Source organism: Diabrotica undecimpunctata, chromosome 2 (assembly GCF_040954645.1).
Source record: "Diabrotica undecimpunctata isolate CICGRU chromosome 2, icDiaUnde3, whole genome shotgun sequence".
Classification (NCBI taxonomy): Eukaryota; Metazoa; Arthropoda; class Insecta; order Coleoptera; family Chrysomelidae; genus Diabrotica; species Diabrotica undecimpunctata.
Window position 1 is genome coordinate 56,707,793 of NC_092804.1, and position 18,384 is coordinate 56,726,176.

At 34.2% G+C, this 18,384-nt stretch overlaps 1 protein-coding gene across 10 annotated transcripts in view; it reads right to left on the minus strand.

Annotated features, from left to right (window-relative positions):
- Positions 1-18,384, minus strand: part of AdipoR (adiponectin receptor) — a 114,337-nt gene that overhangs the window by 37,519 nt on the left and 58,434 nt on the right. For 5 of the 10 annotated variants that reach the window (XM_072522941.1, XM_072522942.1, XM_072522940.1 and 2 more), the window contains one exon: positions 17,475-17,504. The exons of 4 other annotated variants lie outside the window; for them this stretch is intronic. In XM_072522941.1, coding sequence (XP_072379042.1) covers positions 17,475-17,504 — 30 coding nt within the window. Of the gene's footprint in view, positions 1-3,838; positions 3,879-17,474; positions 17,505-18,384 lie in introns of those variants that run through there. One more of the 10 variants, XM_072522949.1, reaches the window with a different exon arrangement.

Sequence of the window (18,384 nt, forward strand, 5' to 3'; positions counted from 1 at the left end):
CTCTGTACTAGATGTAATCCTGCAGCTTGGATTGTGTGCTTCCTCTGTTACATTCCTTTTGTGGGCAGATATCAGGCTGAAAAGATACTTTTGGCATGTATCTGGGTACCACATGGTCAGAAGTCATCATCCATATGATATTCCTAATTCCATTTCTAATGTTACTATGCCTTGAACTAACCAATACGTTACTAAGGTTTTCTCGCAGTGTATAATATTCTATTACCGTCTCCCCTTATCATGATGTGCCGCACATAGCCACTATAATTCCAAGACAAGCAAGACTTTGCATCTTGCTTAATTTGAGGATGGAACTTTTTGCTGCATCTTTGGCCACCATACCACTGAGGTAAACGTTTTTGATGGTTTTACTACCATGTTATAAATACAATATAACATGTCTGGTTTTAAACGGTACATTTTTCCATGAATGCGTCTGACTACCTTTAAAGTAGTCACCACTCTCTTGGTTATTCGTCCTATTTGCTGGTTCCAAGTAAGCCTCGAGTCTAATATTACCTTAAGCTATTTTATTTCACTCACCAGATTTGAACTGGCCTAGTAATAAAGCATATCTAGTTACGGCAATAGAATATATAGGAATAAATAGCCTGCACAATATCAAAACAAGGAGGCTATACAAAGACATACTAAAAAATATAAAAAATAAAATTTTAATTACGTGAAATTTATCTACGGCTATAAATAATATTGAGGACTACACATGTTTTCTTCACTTTAGTTGTGTTTGTTTATCGCAAAGACACCTTCTCGGACGTCCTGATCACGTGCAATGAAGAAATATCTGTTCACATTTATTTACTGCGCCTGATTGAGACGCCCTAGGATTCCCGAGAACAGTGTCCTTGTGGTAAATGAACATACTTCGTTTCTGACATTTCAAAATAAAAAGAATATGTCTTCTACTTTGCAAATAATCTAATAATACTAAACCATGAGCAACTATACATTAAAGGCTAAGTCTAGAAAATCTAGCACTACAACGGGAAATATATATTGTATATTGTGTTATTCTTAGTGACTTCAGAGAGATTTACATCACAATGAAATTACTATAATTATAATAATAATTATTAATAATAATAATTATAATTAACAAATAGCAAGCTTCTTTCTGCTAATTTATGACGTTCATGATTCATATAAAATGTGTAGAGCTAAATTTTGATACAAAATTTAGCTATGGATAAAAACTGGAAAATCATTTGTTCAAATAAGCTAATTCGGGGATAGTGGAAAAATGATAAAAGATTTAGTGGAAAAATAATTGCGATGATTTACACAATAAAAAATAAGTCATTTTTAAAATTAATGAAAGGCAGCAATAATACAAAAATGTATAAAGTGGGGTGAAAATGAAGTATCCAATATCCATCCTTAAATATATGACCGAGATGCGTCTTTTATATTTTTTCATCTTTTTTACAAAGGTTAAAAGGTGATTTCTGTTAATTTTTTCTTGATACTTTTATGTTGGCAATTATATCGAACCAATTTATTTTTATTAAATAATGGTATACTCAGTCTGTCCTAAAAGTATCCGATATTCGTGTCAAAACTTTCCAGCGCCCTCTGTGGGCAACGAGAATAGTCAGTAACTCTTCACGACGTATACCGCAACTAATAACAGGAAGTGTCTAATTCGTAATAGGAGACTTTTATTTACATTGTCTTTTTTCGTTCGTCGCATTTTGTTGCCGCTGAAAATGGCGAAGAGATCCGAACAACCAATTTGCATTAAGTTTTGCTTTGGACTCGAAAAAAGTTGAGCTTAAACTATTTTCACTATTCTGATGCAAAATTGCTTTGGATGTGAATATGTGAATATGTGGCCAGTCCCGCCTAAATATGAAGGATTATTCGCACACCGACTCGGCGCTGGCTGTATGACTCCGAAAACCAGCTTCCATCTTGGACGTACCCTTATGCTTTCAACTAAAGATCGCCGTCGGACAGTGAGCAGAATATAAGAAATTCCGAATACTTGTGTTAGCGAAATCTAACTGAGAATTTGGAAATACCAAATTTATTTCAAAATTGCTCACGATAGAGCAAAATAAGATTCGTTTAGAAGAGCCATTGGAAAACTCGAAAGGTCGCTAATGATGAAAATATGCTTAAAAATCATGATTACCAGTCATGAATGGAAGGTTTACGGGTATGATTCCGAAATTCCTATCAATTTTCTCTATGCAAGCTTTCATTATAACGTTTATATTGATTAATTTTTAGATTATACCGGTTGTACCCAATGACTAGGCTCTAAGAGGTCAGACAATTAACAAATAAAAATAAAATAGACAGTTAAGGTTTGATTTCTTTACAGCGTACCACCATTCGCTGATATGCATATGTCTGCCACTTGACGTCCTCTAATCGAGATTACCATGAGTTCGCTCTGAGGACGCCAAAAGGCAGACATATGCAATATGCATATCAGCGAATGGTGGTAAGTTGTAACAAAATCAAACCTTAACTGTCTATTTTATTTTTATTCTACATTTTACTCTAGTATGGAGTATTAGGAAATCGTTTTCACGAAAGGATTTCTGCCTAGACGAATTGGTATGACTTGAATACAAACTATAAATCCCCATGCCAGTGCATTTCGGTGCATTCGTCGTCTGTTTTGTTTTGCAACGTTTAGAAAACACATATTTGGGCCGAATCCTGAATTCGATTTCCGATTTATATTCTCGCCCTCTAATTACCTAATAATTTATCGTTAAGTTCTAAAAATATTGCTTGCTTGTAAGAAAACGAGCCCATTATTGTACTAGCAGCAACTGGTTTCTTTATTACTATAATGCTCTAGCACATTTATCGAACCTTGTGCAACAGAACAAAACACAAAGTTATAAGCCAGTCTCCGAACAGTCCAGGCATAGTAACCCGTGCCTTTTTGGTATTTCAAAAACTGAAAATGCCGGTTAAAGGGCAACGTTTTAAACACATTAAGAAGATTCAAACAAATTGTACAATGGCACTGAAGACCATTACAAAAAATTAACTTTAAAACTGCTTTAGTCGCTTAAAGCACCGATGAGAGCGTGTTGTTAGGAGAATAAATCATTGCGAATTTATGAACAACGGTCGGATACTTTTGGGTAAGACCTCGATGGTAGGGAATTAACCAGAATTAAAAAAAAAAATCAACCAAATTGGAAGTCGTTGTCAAAACATAATATTTAAAATTTTTATTTTGCTTACAGCTTCAATTTAGAAGCTGAAACATCAATATACAGTACTTTAAATTTTTAATTAGTAGTTAATTCACAATCATACAACAAATGAAAAACAAGAGGTTACGCGGAAATAGTTTCAGATAAAAAATCATTTTTGTGCGGTTCTTTCTCGATGTCATAATATATATTTGAACAAGAAGTTTCTCCATTTTAACCTGTTCATTCTTCTTTACTCACTAATCTTTTAGAGAGCATCGAGGTACTGATATAGTATTATTTCTGTTTCTTGTAGATCTTGATTTTGCTTTTAGTCCACATCTAGTGCTAAACATATTTTAAGAAATTGCATGTTCAAAATTAACTAAATTGCCATATTGGTATAGCTAATATTGTTGTCTGTGAACTTTAATTTGAGCAAATCTTCCAAGGTTTCTTCATAAACAACATGATAAAATCAAACATGAAATGATCAAGTTAATATGAAATATCTCAAAAGTTAGAAAATATAGATTTTATTAATCTACAGGCAAGCTGATATGACGACAGTGTATTGAATATGTAGTTTATATATTTTCTGTAAGTACGAAATCTTATTTTACCTAGCCATTAATTCTCTTGTTCCTCATACTCACGTTTTCTCCTGTTGACAATGTCCATATATTTTGGAATATTAGCAGCTGTAGACAAAAATTGACCTAATTGTGATCCATCAATGATTAAACAACTTAAATTTAGATTTATGAGTGGATGCTACTTTATTGATATTTGATTTTATTAATGATAAATCGTTGTATATTATCAAATAATCTAGTAAAATAAGTTTAATAATAACAAGATGTTAAGTATTTAGATATTTTCAAAAAATTGTTTTTAAAATCAAAAATTTGTTTAACTATCAATTCCGTCTCATGTGATCAATGATAAAACTAAGGGTTTATTGATTCATCAACTTTTAAAATTTTTATAAAATAAGCCACGCAAAATACTCACGAGCATGCATATACGTAAACTTACTATAATAATTTTAATATTACAATTTTATTATTATATAATATTGTTACTAATTGAAGGAAAACATGTGCTATAAAATGGAAGGCTGCGAGTGCCGTCCGCAGTACGGTTCGAAAATATTCGAACTTTTTGTTATACGAGAAGCTAATTCTATACGGACGGCATAAGCCCAGCTATGATATACAACACTGAATGTTAAACAGTTAAACAGAAAAAAGAACAACGAATGCAAGTGACAAGAAAGGATAACAATATTAGGGGAAGACGAGACACCAATGGATGTCAAAATGAGAGAGCACATATTAAGGTTGTTAGGGCGTGTCAAAGCCGAAATAATAATCATCAAATACGACGAATCCCTGAGTGTAGAGCGGATATGGACAAAGTGCGACCCTTTGGGCTATTCAATCAGACTCGCGACAAGGTTTTGAGTAACCCCAAAAGGTGGGCAACATAGGACTGTATTTTAAATGTTTCTCTTTGTTTCCCTCTGTTGCTTCTTCGACCTCTGCGTTTCCCCACTACCACAATCCCCTTACCCAGCAACTCAAGGTGACAAGCGATGTTGATGTTGAGTATAATGCGAGTGTTGCTTGACCAAGTTCGGAACGAATCAGGTGCTACCATTGTAGTTTGATTGTAGTTTCGCCTTTTCTCAAGGTCGGAAGGTCAGTTCTGTTAACTTCGATCACTCAAATATCACGTGTCACGTAGACATGACATTCATTTGGGCGGCTGTGTGGATGGATCATTTTCTGTGAAAACTGTTTGTATAGTTGTGCTTTGTTTGTAGTGTTTTGTGACATTTTTATTGATAAAATGACAACTAAAAAACGTAAAGTTAATTCAGAATGTCGTGTTTTTAAATATAAGTGGACTTGTAAATACTTTTTCACATCTATTAAGGATAAAGTGATATATGATTGAATGCTCGAATAAATGAACTTTAATCAAATAAAAGGCAGATAGAGCTCGAGCACAGTTTTTTATTAAATCTCGCCCAAGTACTTTCGCTCTCAGAGCATCTGAAATAAGTCAAGAAACGTTTTTTCAACTGAAGATAGCGAACAAGTTAATTAATTTTCCTTCAGTTGAAAAAACGTTTCTTGGTTTATTTCAGATGCCCTTGAAGATGCTCTGAGAGAGAAAGTACTTGGGAAATATTTAATAAAAAACTGTGCTCGATATCTACCTTTTATTTGATTAAAGTTTATTAAGGATAAACCTGTGCGTCTATTTTGCAATGAAGCTGTAGCCATATTTAAAGAATTCAACCTCTCCCGACATTTCAAGATAAAACATAACAATCCACCTATTAAGCTATGACCGAAAAACAACGAAAGCAGGAGCTCTACTTAAAAAACTCTCAGATCAGCAACATATTTAACCAAAATTGTTCTCAAAAGCAAGCTAGACGTAACAACTACGTTGTAGCATATAATATAGTAAAAAGTAACAAAGCATTGTCTGATGGTGAATTTCTAAAAACTTATATGCTCCAAGTATGTGAAGTATTGTGTCCTGACAAGAAGACAGTAAGTTTGCCATAAAAACCAATTACTTCTAGGATTGAAGTAATCGATAGGCAGCTTGTCTCACAACCGAGGTCAAAGATAAGAGAGTTCAACTTCTGTTCTTTTGCGTTGGATGAAAGTACATTCATAACTGACACGGCCCAATTACTTATATTTATAAGAGGTATTGATGAAAACTATTGTGTTTGTGAAGAATTAGCTTGTATGCGTCCAATGAAGAGAACGACAAAAGGATCAGATATTTTTCAATAATTTAAAGAAACTATCACATCTTTGAAAGCAACTGTAAGCAATATTTGTAACATTACTACAGATGGAGCACCAAATATCTGACAAAATATTGTTTGCTAGGCATGTTTAAGGAATCGTTTCCTGGGATCTAAGTAGTATTTCTTCATTATGACATACATCAATAAGCCCTGTGTAAATCTGCTATAGACATGAAACATGTGCTTGATACTGTTAATAGCATTCGTTCACGGCTCCTCAATCACAGACAATTTCAAGAGTTTCTTGATTCATTGCAGTCTGAATATTCTGATGTACTTTACTGCACTAAAGTAGGATGGCTAAGTGCAGGTTGGGTTTTTGATCGCGTTTGGGATATTAAAAACAAAATAATCTTTTTGAAACACAAACACCTATTTCATGGCTTTCGGACTTTTCATTTTTTTACAGATCTTCTCAGTCACATCAATAAATTGAAACTCAAACTCAGGGAAGAAATCAATTAATCCATGATATTTGGGGTCATATCAGAGCTTTTAAAATTCAGTTGAATCTATTTTCTAAAAATCCGGACCACAAGGTATACCGACCGAATTACTAAAACACAGCCCACAAGTATTGCGGGAATTACTAGCGTATATTTTCACCTTATTCTATCAAGGACAAGACTTACTACCGAAGTGGACAAAAGTACATATTAACAACATCTACAAAAAAGGAGATAGAAAGAATTGTTCAAACTACAGGGGCCTAAGTGTCATAAATTCACTCTCAAGACTCTATGGAAAAATAATAAAAAATAAAATTGAAAAGAGATGACAAACGTAGAAGAATAAAATGGCTTTCGTGCAGGCAGATCTCGTATAGACAGCATATTTTCTCTAAAGCAGATTTTTTAGAAAAGATTAGTCCACAACCTTTCAGCTCATGTGGAATTTATAGATCTGACAAAGGCATACGATAGTGTATCACTTTCAATGCTCCAAATAGCAATGAGAGTAAACATTAAAAGACTGGAAACAAATTAGTAGAAGTAGGAGACATTTCTATTAGTAAGGGTCTAAAGCAAGGCTGCTGCATAGCATCTACACTCTTTAAAATTTATCTGAATGCGGCGCTCTCAGTGTGGAGAAGAAAATGCTGCAATATAGGCATTCCAATCGAAGACGAGAGATTATACACCATACACTTCGCTGACGACGAAGCCATTCTAGCTATTACTCTTCTATTCTCGAGGAGGAGAGTGATATAGACTATATGCTTAGAAAACTGGAAGAGGAGTACATCCAGTAAGGCCTTATAATTAATATACAAGAAAACGAGTATTTAGTTACAGGAGAAAGACCAGACAGCCTACAAATTGAAACGGGAACTATAAAATCAACTAAAATCTTCAAATATTTGAGGATCCAAGTAACATCAAAACTAGAAAGTAGCGAAGAAATATATTCTAGGATTAGCCAAGCAAGATCAGCGACTAGATAGCTACACGGACTATTGTGGAATAATAAAATAACAAAAGAACATAAAAGAAGAATTTGTAAAACAATAATAGAAAGTATTCGTCTGTACGAAGCCGAACTTTGGGAAATCAATCCAAGAAGCAAATCAAAAATTAAGGCCATGGAAATGGACTATTGGAGACGATGTTGCCGGTCCACTAGACGTGATAGGGTGAGGAACGTAGACATTAGGAGAGAAATGGAAATTGACCTAACAGAAGAATAGATAATATCGAAGCTAAAATACTAAACTGGTACGGACACCTGAAGAGAATGCCTGAAAATAGATGGCCAAAAAAGGGAGAAAAATGGAGTACGCCCACTAGACGAAAACGAGGTAGACCAATATAGTCCTCCTAGGCCATATATTTGGCCATTTAATAGTCCTCCTAGGCCATATATTTGGCCATTTAATAGTCCTCCTAGGCCATATATTTGGCCATTTAATAGTCCTCCTAGGCCATATATTTGGCCATTTAATATTCCTCCTAGGCCATATATTTGGCCATTTAATAGTCCTCCTAGACCATATATTTGGCCATTTAATTCAACATCACATTTCATGAAGACTTTGAGTGAAGATTTGAAGACTTTAAAAAGTTATCGAACAGGACCTGGGCATTTTCAATTGAAGCAACTATTGATGCTATATGAAGCTTCGCAAAAACAGCATTAGAATCCGATTGACTGACCAGCACTTAGCTTCACTCCTGCGAATCAGCTCATCACAGTTTCTGCCAGATTATGAACAACTTTTAAAAGCTCAGTCTCAGTTTCATAAGTCACATAGTAAAAGGGCAGCAACAGTTCTGCGTATTTTCCCATGTTAAATCCCATAAGAAATCGCTAAGGTCCATTCTGCTCGTTTTTGGCTCATTTCGTGGTGGGGGTAAAACGGCTCATCGGATCGTGACGTGTGAGGTATTGTTGGAAAGGGGAGGAGGTAACGAATACGTTGAAGCAAAAAACAAAGATGGCGGCATTGCCAAAAGGACACTAAGCTGTAACGTTTAAACGGCTCAACGTACAACAACGTGCAAGGTATCGATGGAAAGGTGAGTTGGTAGCGAATATGTTAAAATGAAAATCAAACGCAAAGACAATGCCAAAACGCCACTATATCGTATCTCCATCGTTATTGGTCAGATTGTGACGTGTGAGGTATCGTCGGAAAGGGTAGGGGGTAACGAATACGTTAACACAAAAAACAAAGATGGCGGTATTGCCAAAAAGGACACTAAGCTTGTAATATCTAAACGGCTCAACGTTCAACAATGTGCAAAGTATCAATGGAAAGGGGAGGTGATAACGAATATGTAAGGACAAAAAAAACAAACGTAAAGACAATGCCAAAAACGGCACTATATCGTATCTCCATCGTTATTTGTCAGATTACTACGCGTAACACGTTAAATGAAAGAGGAGGGGATATGGATTACGTTAACACAACAAACAAAGACAAGACATTGCCAAAACGGTACTATACCGTATCTCTGTTGTTATTAGTCAGATTTTAACGTATGATACGTCATGGCACATGGCAATATTGCCAAAACGGCACTATATCATATCTTCGTTGTTATTGGTTCAATTACTAGTCAATATGTTATCACAAAAAAGCAAACGCAAAGACATCGCCAAAACGACAACCACGCTATATTAATATACTTAAAACGTAGTTTCAATGCTTAAACATCAGCTAACAGGTATCTAACGCGATCTAACATATAGCATAGCATACGTATACCTGACGCAATCTAACTGACGCGTTCTAACTCATAGCAGACGTATATTGCGTTTGTTTTTATACACGTGAATGCGTCCCAGGCATGGGTGGTGCTGAGGAAATGAAATCTAATCGGCCCCTTGTCCCCGACAGATCTTAAATGAGCAAGGAGTGCGAAGAACCTCCGGGAGAAATAGTATAAATATTTTAAACACGAATTTTAAGACTGCGACATGAAACGTTAGAAGTCTGTTCGAAACGGGAAAACTCGCAAACGCGTGCCACGAGATTAACCGTTTAGGAGTACAGATATTGGCTTTTAGCGAAGTTAGATCGCTAGGTTCAGGTAAACAAACTTTCTACTCTACTTTCTTACTCTAGTAACGATGATCCAGTTCATCGTAATTAAGTTGTGAGTAATTTTAGAAGACAAATACAGCAATGCTGTTCAAAATTTGTGACATTTTCTTACCGATGTCTACTTATTCAACTATCCGGAAATCTAGTTAATACTGAAATCATTCAGACATGCTTCTATGACCGATAAGCCCATGATACGTTGTACGAGCGGTAGAAAAACTTACAAAGATGACCAAAAAATGAGACCTAACTTTGATCTTAGGAAACCTTAGGGAACTTAGGGGAGAATTACAAAGTAATTCGTAATAATAATACAAATGGATTATGTATTGGTCAATAAGAGATGTTACAACGCTATTATCAGCGCAAAAATATATCCAGGAACTAACATCAATTCCGATCATAATCCTGTTATTGTAAAATTGCGAGCAAGATGGAAAACTAATAAAGAAACAAAAATATCAAGAAAAACAATCCAATGTTGAATACAATAGACATCCAATAGGACTTTACATAAAAATATAGTGTCAGCCATTTTTTTCGAACAGACATTTTGTAAATAATCAGCTTAGGTTAGTAATATAAATAAATAATATAAAAAAAAACCAAAGAAAGTCTAGTTATTGAAAAAAATAAAGTGCCACAATTAGCAAATCATTTTTTTAAATCGATTATTATTATGATACCTGTACAAAAAGGAACAACGACGTGGTGTTGTTATAGAATATGTAAGAGTAATAAACGTTCTAAACATTTAAAGGCCATCATATTATTTCATAAATTTTCTAAAGCCTTTATTTATTTATAAACAATGTTATTTCCTTAGTAAATAAAAAATATTTATTTCAATATTTTATAAATTTATAAACCAGTACGTGTGACGTATAATATATATTTTACGTCATTGTTAAATCTATCTGTACGAAAACATGGCGACTGATGAAAAGTCCTATCATTGAAAAACGACACTATACAACAGACAGTAGGCAAACAATTAAACAAAAATTATAGCAAACTACTTATATAATAAGTAATATTCTTCTTCTTAACGTGCCCTATCAAGTCCCCTTGACGTTGGCGATTAACATGGCGAAACTGTCTCTGTCTTGAGCTATTCTAAAGAGTTGCTCAGCTTTCCTCATTCCTGTCCACTCCCTGATATTCTTCAACCAAGAGGCCTGCTTTCTACCAATTCCTCTGCGTCCTTCGATTTTACCCATCATAATAAGTTGAAGAATATTATATCGGTCTCCCCTTACTACGTGTCCAAAATAGGCCATCTTTCTACATTTGATGTTATCAAGCAGCTCGCGAGCAGCATTTGCTCTCTCAAGGACTGCCACATTTGTCAGCATAGCCGTCCACGGAATTTTTAGTATACGTTTGTGCAGCCACATTTCCAAGGCCTCTAGACGATTAATGGTGGATATTTTTAATGTCCATGCTTCGACACCGTATAAGAGGACTGACCAAATGTAGCATTTAACCATGCGCTTTCGAAGTTAAAGTTGCAAGTTATCATTACAGAAGAATGACTTTATTTTTAAAAATGTCGTGCGGGCTATCTCGATTCTACGTTTTATCTCTTGTTCTGGATCTAGTTGTTCAGTAATATGGCAACCAAGATAATTAAAACTGGACACTCTTTGAATTATATGACCATCAACATATAATCGTGCATCTTGATGTGCTAAACGGCTAAACACCATGTGTTTTGTTTTTGAACAGTTTATGTTTAGGCCAAACTCTCTTCCCACTGTATCAATGGCATTTAAAAGGCATTGTAATCCATTCATGTCATCACTTAAAATAACTGTATCGTCTGCATATCTGATTGTATTTATCAGAATTCCATTAACTTTCCCGCCCCATTCCAAATTATGCAGCGCTTCTTTAAATATTCTATCTGAATATAAATTAAATAACAGTGGGGATAGTATACAACCCTGTCTGACACCTCTTTGTATTTTACATATTTCTGTTGATTTTCCGTTTATGCGAGCTGTCGCTGTTTGACGCCAGTATAACTTTTCTATGAATCGTATGTCTTGACTATCAACTCCTTTATCTTTATCTTTAATAAGTAATATTATATAGGGAAAACTATAGCAAAATACTTTTTAACGACATCTGAGAAGAATCAAGAAGATTGGAAAACAACAATGAAGGACCAAAAATGCTGAAAACAGAAATTATAAATGCCACCAAAGCAACTCAAAACAAACAAGAGCCCAGGTCCAAATGGAATATAATACAGAAACGTTAAAAATTATTCAACGAAAAAACATCGAAATATTTGCCAATTTATTCAATCGCATTTATGGTACAGAAAAAATATCCCAAGACTGGCTAGAATCAATATTCATTCCACTACCGAAAAAGTCCTAACACAGCAAGGAGTTCCGTTTGATAAGCCTTTTGAGTCATGCGGTTGTAGAACAGTTAGGAAACCATTAAACCTAGGCCACAAACTGAGAAATAAAAGTACCAACATGCTCAACTAATAGTGATAGGAAAAATCGACAGAAAGAGAGGACGAGGAAGGACAAAACTATCGTGGCTAAGAAACATGTGACAATCGATAGGCTAAATTTTGAACAGTTAATAAGAAAAGCTGAAGATAAAAAGGAGCTTTCAATTGTAGTAGCCAACCTCCACTGCGGAGAGTGCACTTTAAGAAGAAGTTATTAGAATATTTAAGCACATACGACTACGATAAAATGCTTATAATTTATATATTACAAGCATATGAATTATTGCACTTATTAAATATTTTGATATTGTATGTCTTAGGAATATCAATTGTAAAATTTTCTTTTCTTTTCAGTAAAGTGGTCAACAGACGGTCAATATGACTGTCTGGGATCTTCATATCAATGATAATTTGATTAGTTTAAATTTAAATAAATCAGAAACTAATTTGGTTAACTAATCAATAAAAATTTGTCAATCGATACTAAGCTTGCACAGTTCCAATAGAAAATGCTCTGACCCGAAAAGAAAAGTAAAAATTTAATATCCCTGGACCTAATAATGAAAAGTTACTATTTTAGAAATAATTATATAAAAGAAGCCATATAATTATAACATGCAGATATTGGGTCTTACTTTATATATACTCGAAATATATTTCTCTTCCAATGGTCATATCCATTGGAAACACTAAGCTGTGTGTTCAAATAAACGGTTTTGTGTCAAATTGTATTTACACTTAGATGTCTCTCCTATTAAATATAATACCTCTTATTAATCAATCTCTTCCATTACATCCCTGATGTTTTAAGCACAAAGGAATCGTTTACTTATAGATCAACTTCTTTTCTTCAAGTTCCATCTTCTTTAGAAGTTTGGAAACCATCATTACTATACGGGTCTTCTTGACCGCTGCTACACTGAAATCATTCATTCAAGTGCCTATGCCAGGTTATTTTTAGCTCTAGAAAGTTTCGCCTTCCTTAGATTCTGTCTTTCATAATGATTTATAAGGCGTATGTTTGAACTTTTATCACATATCACAACTGCTCTCAAGTTTGGATCAATATCTACTATTTCTGGTTCATTTTATCCATCCTCTTAACTACTTCCACATTTGACACTCTTTCTATGATTCTTCTTAACACCAAAATTCAAAGGGGGCAAATTTGCTTAGATGTATTTGTTTTAGTGTTCACGTCTCCTTTCCATAAAGAAGAATAGATAATACATCGAACCGAAGCTTCCCTAGATGTAGCTTTACGCCTATATTTCGACAACATAATTAATGATTTAAATATAATTAATGAACTGCAACTGTTGGTAACTGAATAACTGCAACTGTTGATTTAGTTATGATCATGCATTCAGTTTTCTTTAACTTGATCTCAAAGGCATATACCATTTCTAAAATCAAAATTTTGTATTACTAATTTCGTATTGAAGCTTTAAAAATTCTGTCGTTTATAATTTTTAATCGTTTTATCATGTGACTTACAGATATTGTTCTGTGGTCGGAGCAGGTCATTGTAGTTGACTTTCTGAGTACTGCTATATATGTCGATTGCAGTCATTATTTGATAATTTGTACTAATTTCATATATTACATATGTTAGATTAAAGAGGTCAACATCAAATTTTTTGTAGCTATATTTTAACAGCTTTATGTATGTACGATATCTTCACTGGATTATCTTAGCGACCAATTTATTGTGTCAATTTAAGTTATACGTGCCAAAAATATTTTTAACATAACTACTATGAAGTTTCATCTTTAAACATAATTTTATTATATTTCATCATGTACCTGCTGCTATCTTCTTTAATTTCCTCAATGGTGCTATTCTAACTAACAACTTTATAGGAGTCAGTTCTCACCATTTTTGATAAGTAATAATCACATATTTGAGAGAAATTCTTACAAGAGGAGAATTTCTTGCTCTAAAAATATAATCTTATGATTATCTCTTTAAGTATCTATAAAACAGTATACTTATAAACAGTATACCTATTTCGAAGACTATTGGCCGATTAAATTTTTGAATTTCTGTATAAATTATTTACAAATAATGTACTTTTTTCTTAGATTACTAACCGGTTGAATTCTCTAGATCTGGACTCATAAGTGATACTGAAGTATTCAATTTTCCCACAAGAAACTCCCGCAACTAGCTTTGTCAATGTTAATGCATTGTACAACTGAATTCCTAGAGAAAATCCACTTTTCTCTAGGAATCATCTCTCTCTCTAGTTACCATTATTTTTCTTCAAAAAATTCTTCCTTTTTTTGTGCCATACCCGTGGGAGCGGATAAGCATTTCAGTTGCTGCCCTAATCAACTATTCTAAGGTTTCCATCCTCAGCCAGTCGGAAAATGTACTCAGCGTCCGAGACATCACACCAATTTGGTATATTTATACGCCAGGAGTGTAATTTTATTCCTGGTCCGCTTCTACCATCAATCTTGACGATAAGTATAAGTTTTAGGAATGAATATTTTGATCCACGTGAGAGGTGCCCCAAATAAGAACTTTTCCGTTGTTTCATAACACTTAACAGTTCTCCGCTCATTCCAGCTCGTCGCGATACCTTCTCATTGGTAACTCGATCGATCCACGATATTTAAGTAGTCTTTTCAAAATCTACTTCTGGTTGTTCCAAACCAATTTAATGATTTTAACATTTTAACATTTAATCACACGAATATTTAAAGACACCTCGGAACGAATGAGATGATTCTTGAATTTAGCAAAAGCCACCTTAGCCATAAGTTTAATTTCCTCCTCATAATCCCACTTGAAAGATTGAAGCCAAGACATTTAAATTTCTCAACTCTTTTAATTTTTTGGTCGTCTATGAAAAGATGTGCTTGCTCATGTTGATGTTTGCATATACACTGCGCGTCACGAAAAAAAACGCTACCCAGAATTTTGTAAGAATTTTTCAATTACTTTAAGTTTATACAATTTATTCTATTGTAACTAAATTCCCACAATGCAGTAACACTTTTAGCGTCTTTTAGGCACCGACAAACGGTGCCGACAGGTCAATTAAGGGTAATAAGTTTGCAGAATTGATATCAGTTTTATGACTTCGGATAATGCACGTGTTGTTTGTACCTTATTTTTCTTGGAATATGTCTATTCTCTTTTTCAAAAACCTTTCACTAGTGTACAGTTGTTCGAAGAGTAAACTTGTGCAATTTTTAAATTTAAAACTATGGCTGAGAGATTTGTTAGATCTGTTCAAATTGTTACTTTGATTAATAATGGAATGAGTCAAAGAGAAGTGGCCAGACAGCTTGGAGTCAGTCGTTGTATGGTCAAAAAAATTTACCAACGATTCGTAGAGACTGGATCCCACGAACGACGACCAGGATCAGGCCCGAGAAGAATCACGACGGCCAGAGAAGACCGTTCTTTACAACGCACTTCTTTGCAAAATCGGTTCTTTACGGCTAGATCAATCCAAAACCGTTTTCAAAATGCTGACGGGTGGACTTTAAGCACTTCTACCGTGAGAAGAAGGTTGAGGGAATTTGGTCTAAGGGCTCGCTGTCCAGCAACAGGACCTTTGTTAACAGCAGCACATTGACAGCGCCGACTACAGTTTGCTAGAGACCACGAGCATTGGACGATAGAAGATTGGAAACATGTTTTGTTTAGCGATGAGTCCAGAATGGTTCTTTATGGCTCAGATGGTCGCATCAAAACATACAGAAGACGTGGGGAACGATATGCTGCTTGTGTTCAACGAGTACGTGTTGCTTTTGGAGGAGGTTCGGTAATGTTTTGGGCAGGCATTTCATTCGAGGGCCGTACTGATCACTTATTTATTGATAGAGGAGCGTTGAATGCACACCGATACCTTACCGAAATTCTAGACGAGCATGCAGGGTTTGTCATCGAAAACTTTATTTTTATGCAAGACAACGCGCGGCCACACGTAGCTAGGATGGTAACGCAATATCTGGAAACTGTCGGTGTGCCAAAAATGAACTGGCTGGCTCAAAGTCCATTGAACATGTTTGGGACCAACTCAAACGAAGGGTAAGAAACAGAATACCTGCTCCAATAAATCGTGAGCAGCTTCGGTTGGCGCTCATGGAAGAATGGGAAGCTTTTCCTCAAAACGACATCCAGAATTTGATCAATTCAATGTCAAATCGAATGAGGAGTGTAATTCACAATAGAGGTGATAATACACAGTATTAATAATCACGACTTAATTGTAATTTTATAAAGAAAGCAGAAAAAATGTAAAATGTTATTTTTTTTTTATTTTTCAATAAAATCATTATTTTGAAAGAAGTTATTTTCTGACATTTGTTATTTAACAAATGATTGCATACTGCTTTAGAACATATTCTTAAACATTACAAAAATATCTAATGACAATTACTTTGTGGTAATTTCAGGTGGCCTCTTTTTCGTGACGCGCAGTGTAGTTACAAGTTTAATCTTGTTAATGTTAATCTTTAAGGGGTTGCTTTCCTATACGATTTATGCTTGTAACCAGAGCTTGCAGATCTTTTATCTTATCAGCCAGAATAGCTTGTCGTCTGCGTAACGAAGATTGTTAATTATGACCAAATTTACTTTAATTCCTTGCTGAATGTTTTCTAAAACAATTTGAAATATTCGTTCAACGCATATGTTAAAAAGCATTGGTGACAGTATACGGCCTTGTCTAACACCCTTCAGAATTTGTACCTGTTCCGTGATAATAATTTATTGATTCTTCTCAATATAGTGAATAATCACGTACGAGCATATAAAGGGCATATATAAATAGTGCATCTCTGGTTCCTAATAAACCCATAAAACCAAACTGCGATTCTCCACTAATCTCTCACATCTTTTATATATTCTTTGATCAATAATTTTAAGAAATGCTTTAAAAGCGTGGTTCATGAGTTATGATCTTAGGAATTGCAACAAATACTGATTTAAGCCAATCCATAAGAATGTGTCCGCTGTCATAAATTTTGTTGAAACGTTAACACATAATTTTCATATCTTCACACAAATTATCGGAATATTAATTTTTATTAAATATACAATTACTAGATCAATTATCTAGCTATTTTATATTCTACATTTTTATCTTATGATGTTTCAAACCATGGTTTTTTAAATTCTCAATTCTGCGAAGACTGTTTCCAAACATCGACAGGAACAACTAAAGTTGCCTACTAAAGATCAAAAAGAATAGTTGTTTCATTTACTTCCTACATATAAAGTAAAAAAAAACAGTATGCAAAAGTATGTGTGATATCCTGCAATTTTTTGTTTGATAGAAAGCACTGCCTACAAATTAATCACAATTAATGGCCATGCCCTTACTACTAAACTTGCAGGAAATCAAAGAGGGTAAAGATACTCTTAAAAGGCATCTTCCATTTGTTGGAAAAATACCTAAAATAAATATTTACCCAGTGCTTCCGCGTTATCTAGAAGTATTTCTGAAACAATAAAAAACCTGGTAAATATTTTGACATAGTTTAATTGTTGCGTATTTAGTTGGTTGTGTGTTTTGATCAAATTACACATGCGGATAAAAGTGGCATCTAATCATAGACAATTTTTTTTAGTGGAAAATGGTGATATGTCCCAATCCAGGAGATAACACTTTTATCCACTGTGTGAGTTTCGAATTACATACAGGGCATTTCATAAAAGACGAAAAAAATGCAAAGAAAACTTATTTAGCAAATAAATTGATACTGAAGATTTTCCATTCATGGGCCTGGAAAAAGCAGCCGATGCTAGTTTAGGTAAAATTCAGAATAATGCGACTGTAGCAAATACTGTTGAAAATGCAAATGAAGAAAAGAAAAAAGTGCACGATATTGGAGAAGGCAAACACACCCAAAAAATAGAAAAAAAAAAAAGAAAATGTTAAGGAGTTAAGTCTAAAATTTCTCGAACAAAAATACATAATCTGGAAAAAAATATATCTTCAGTGTGTAGAGAAAAAGGATTGAAATATATTTAGCAAACTGGTAAAGTAATTCCAGAAAAAGTTGTAAATAAAGATCCCGTGTTGTGCAAAGAAAAATGCAGGTTACAACGTGGAACTAAATTTAGCCTACAAGCAAGAGAATATATTCCCGCCTGTTGCTCCCCGCCATAAAAAAATTTACCGCTTAATTTAAAGCAGTATTTGTTCGCATATTCAGCTACTTCTGAAAAAGAAAAATACCTGTATGTAAAACTGCCTTCTCTTCACTATATTAGATTGGCAGAAAAAAAGTGAAATATTTACAAATCCAACTTAAAGCTGGTCAGTCAGCTCCATCGCCAAGAAAACAAGGACAACATAAATCTAAACCACATAAAATA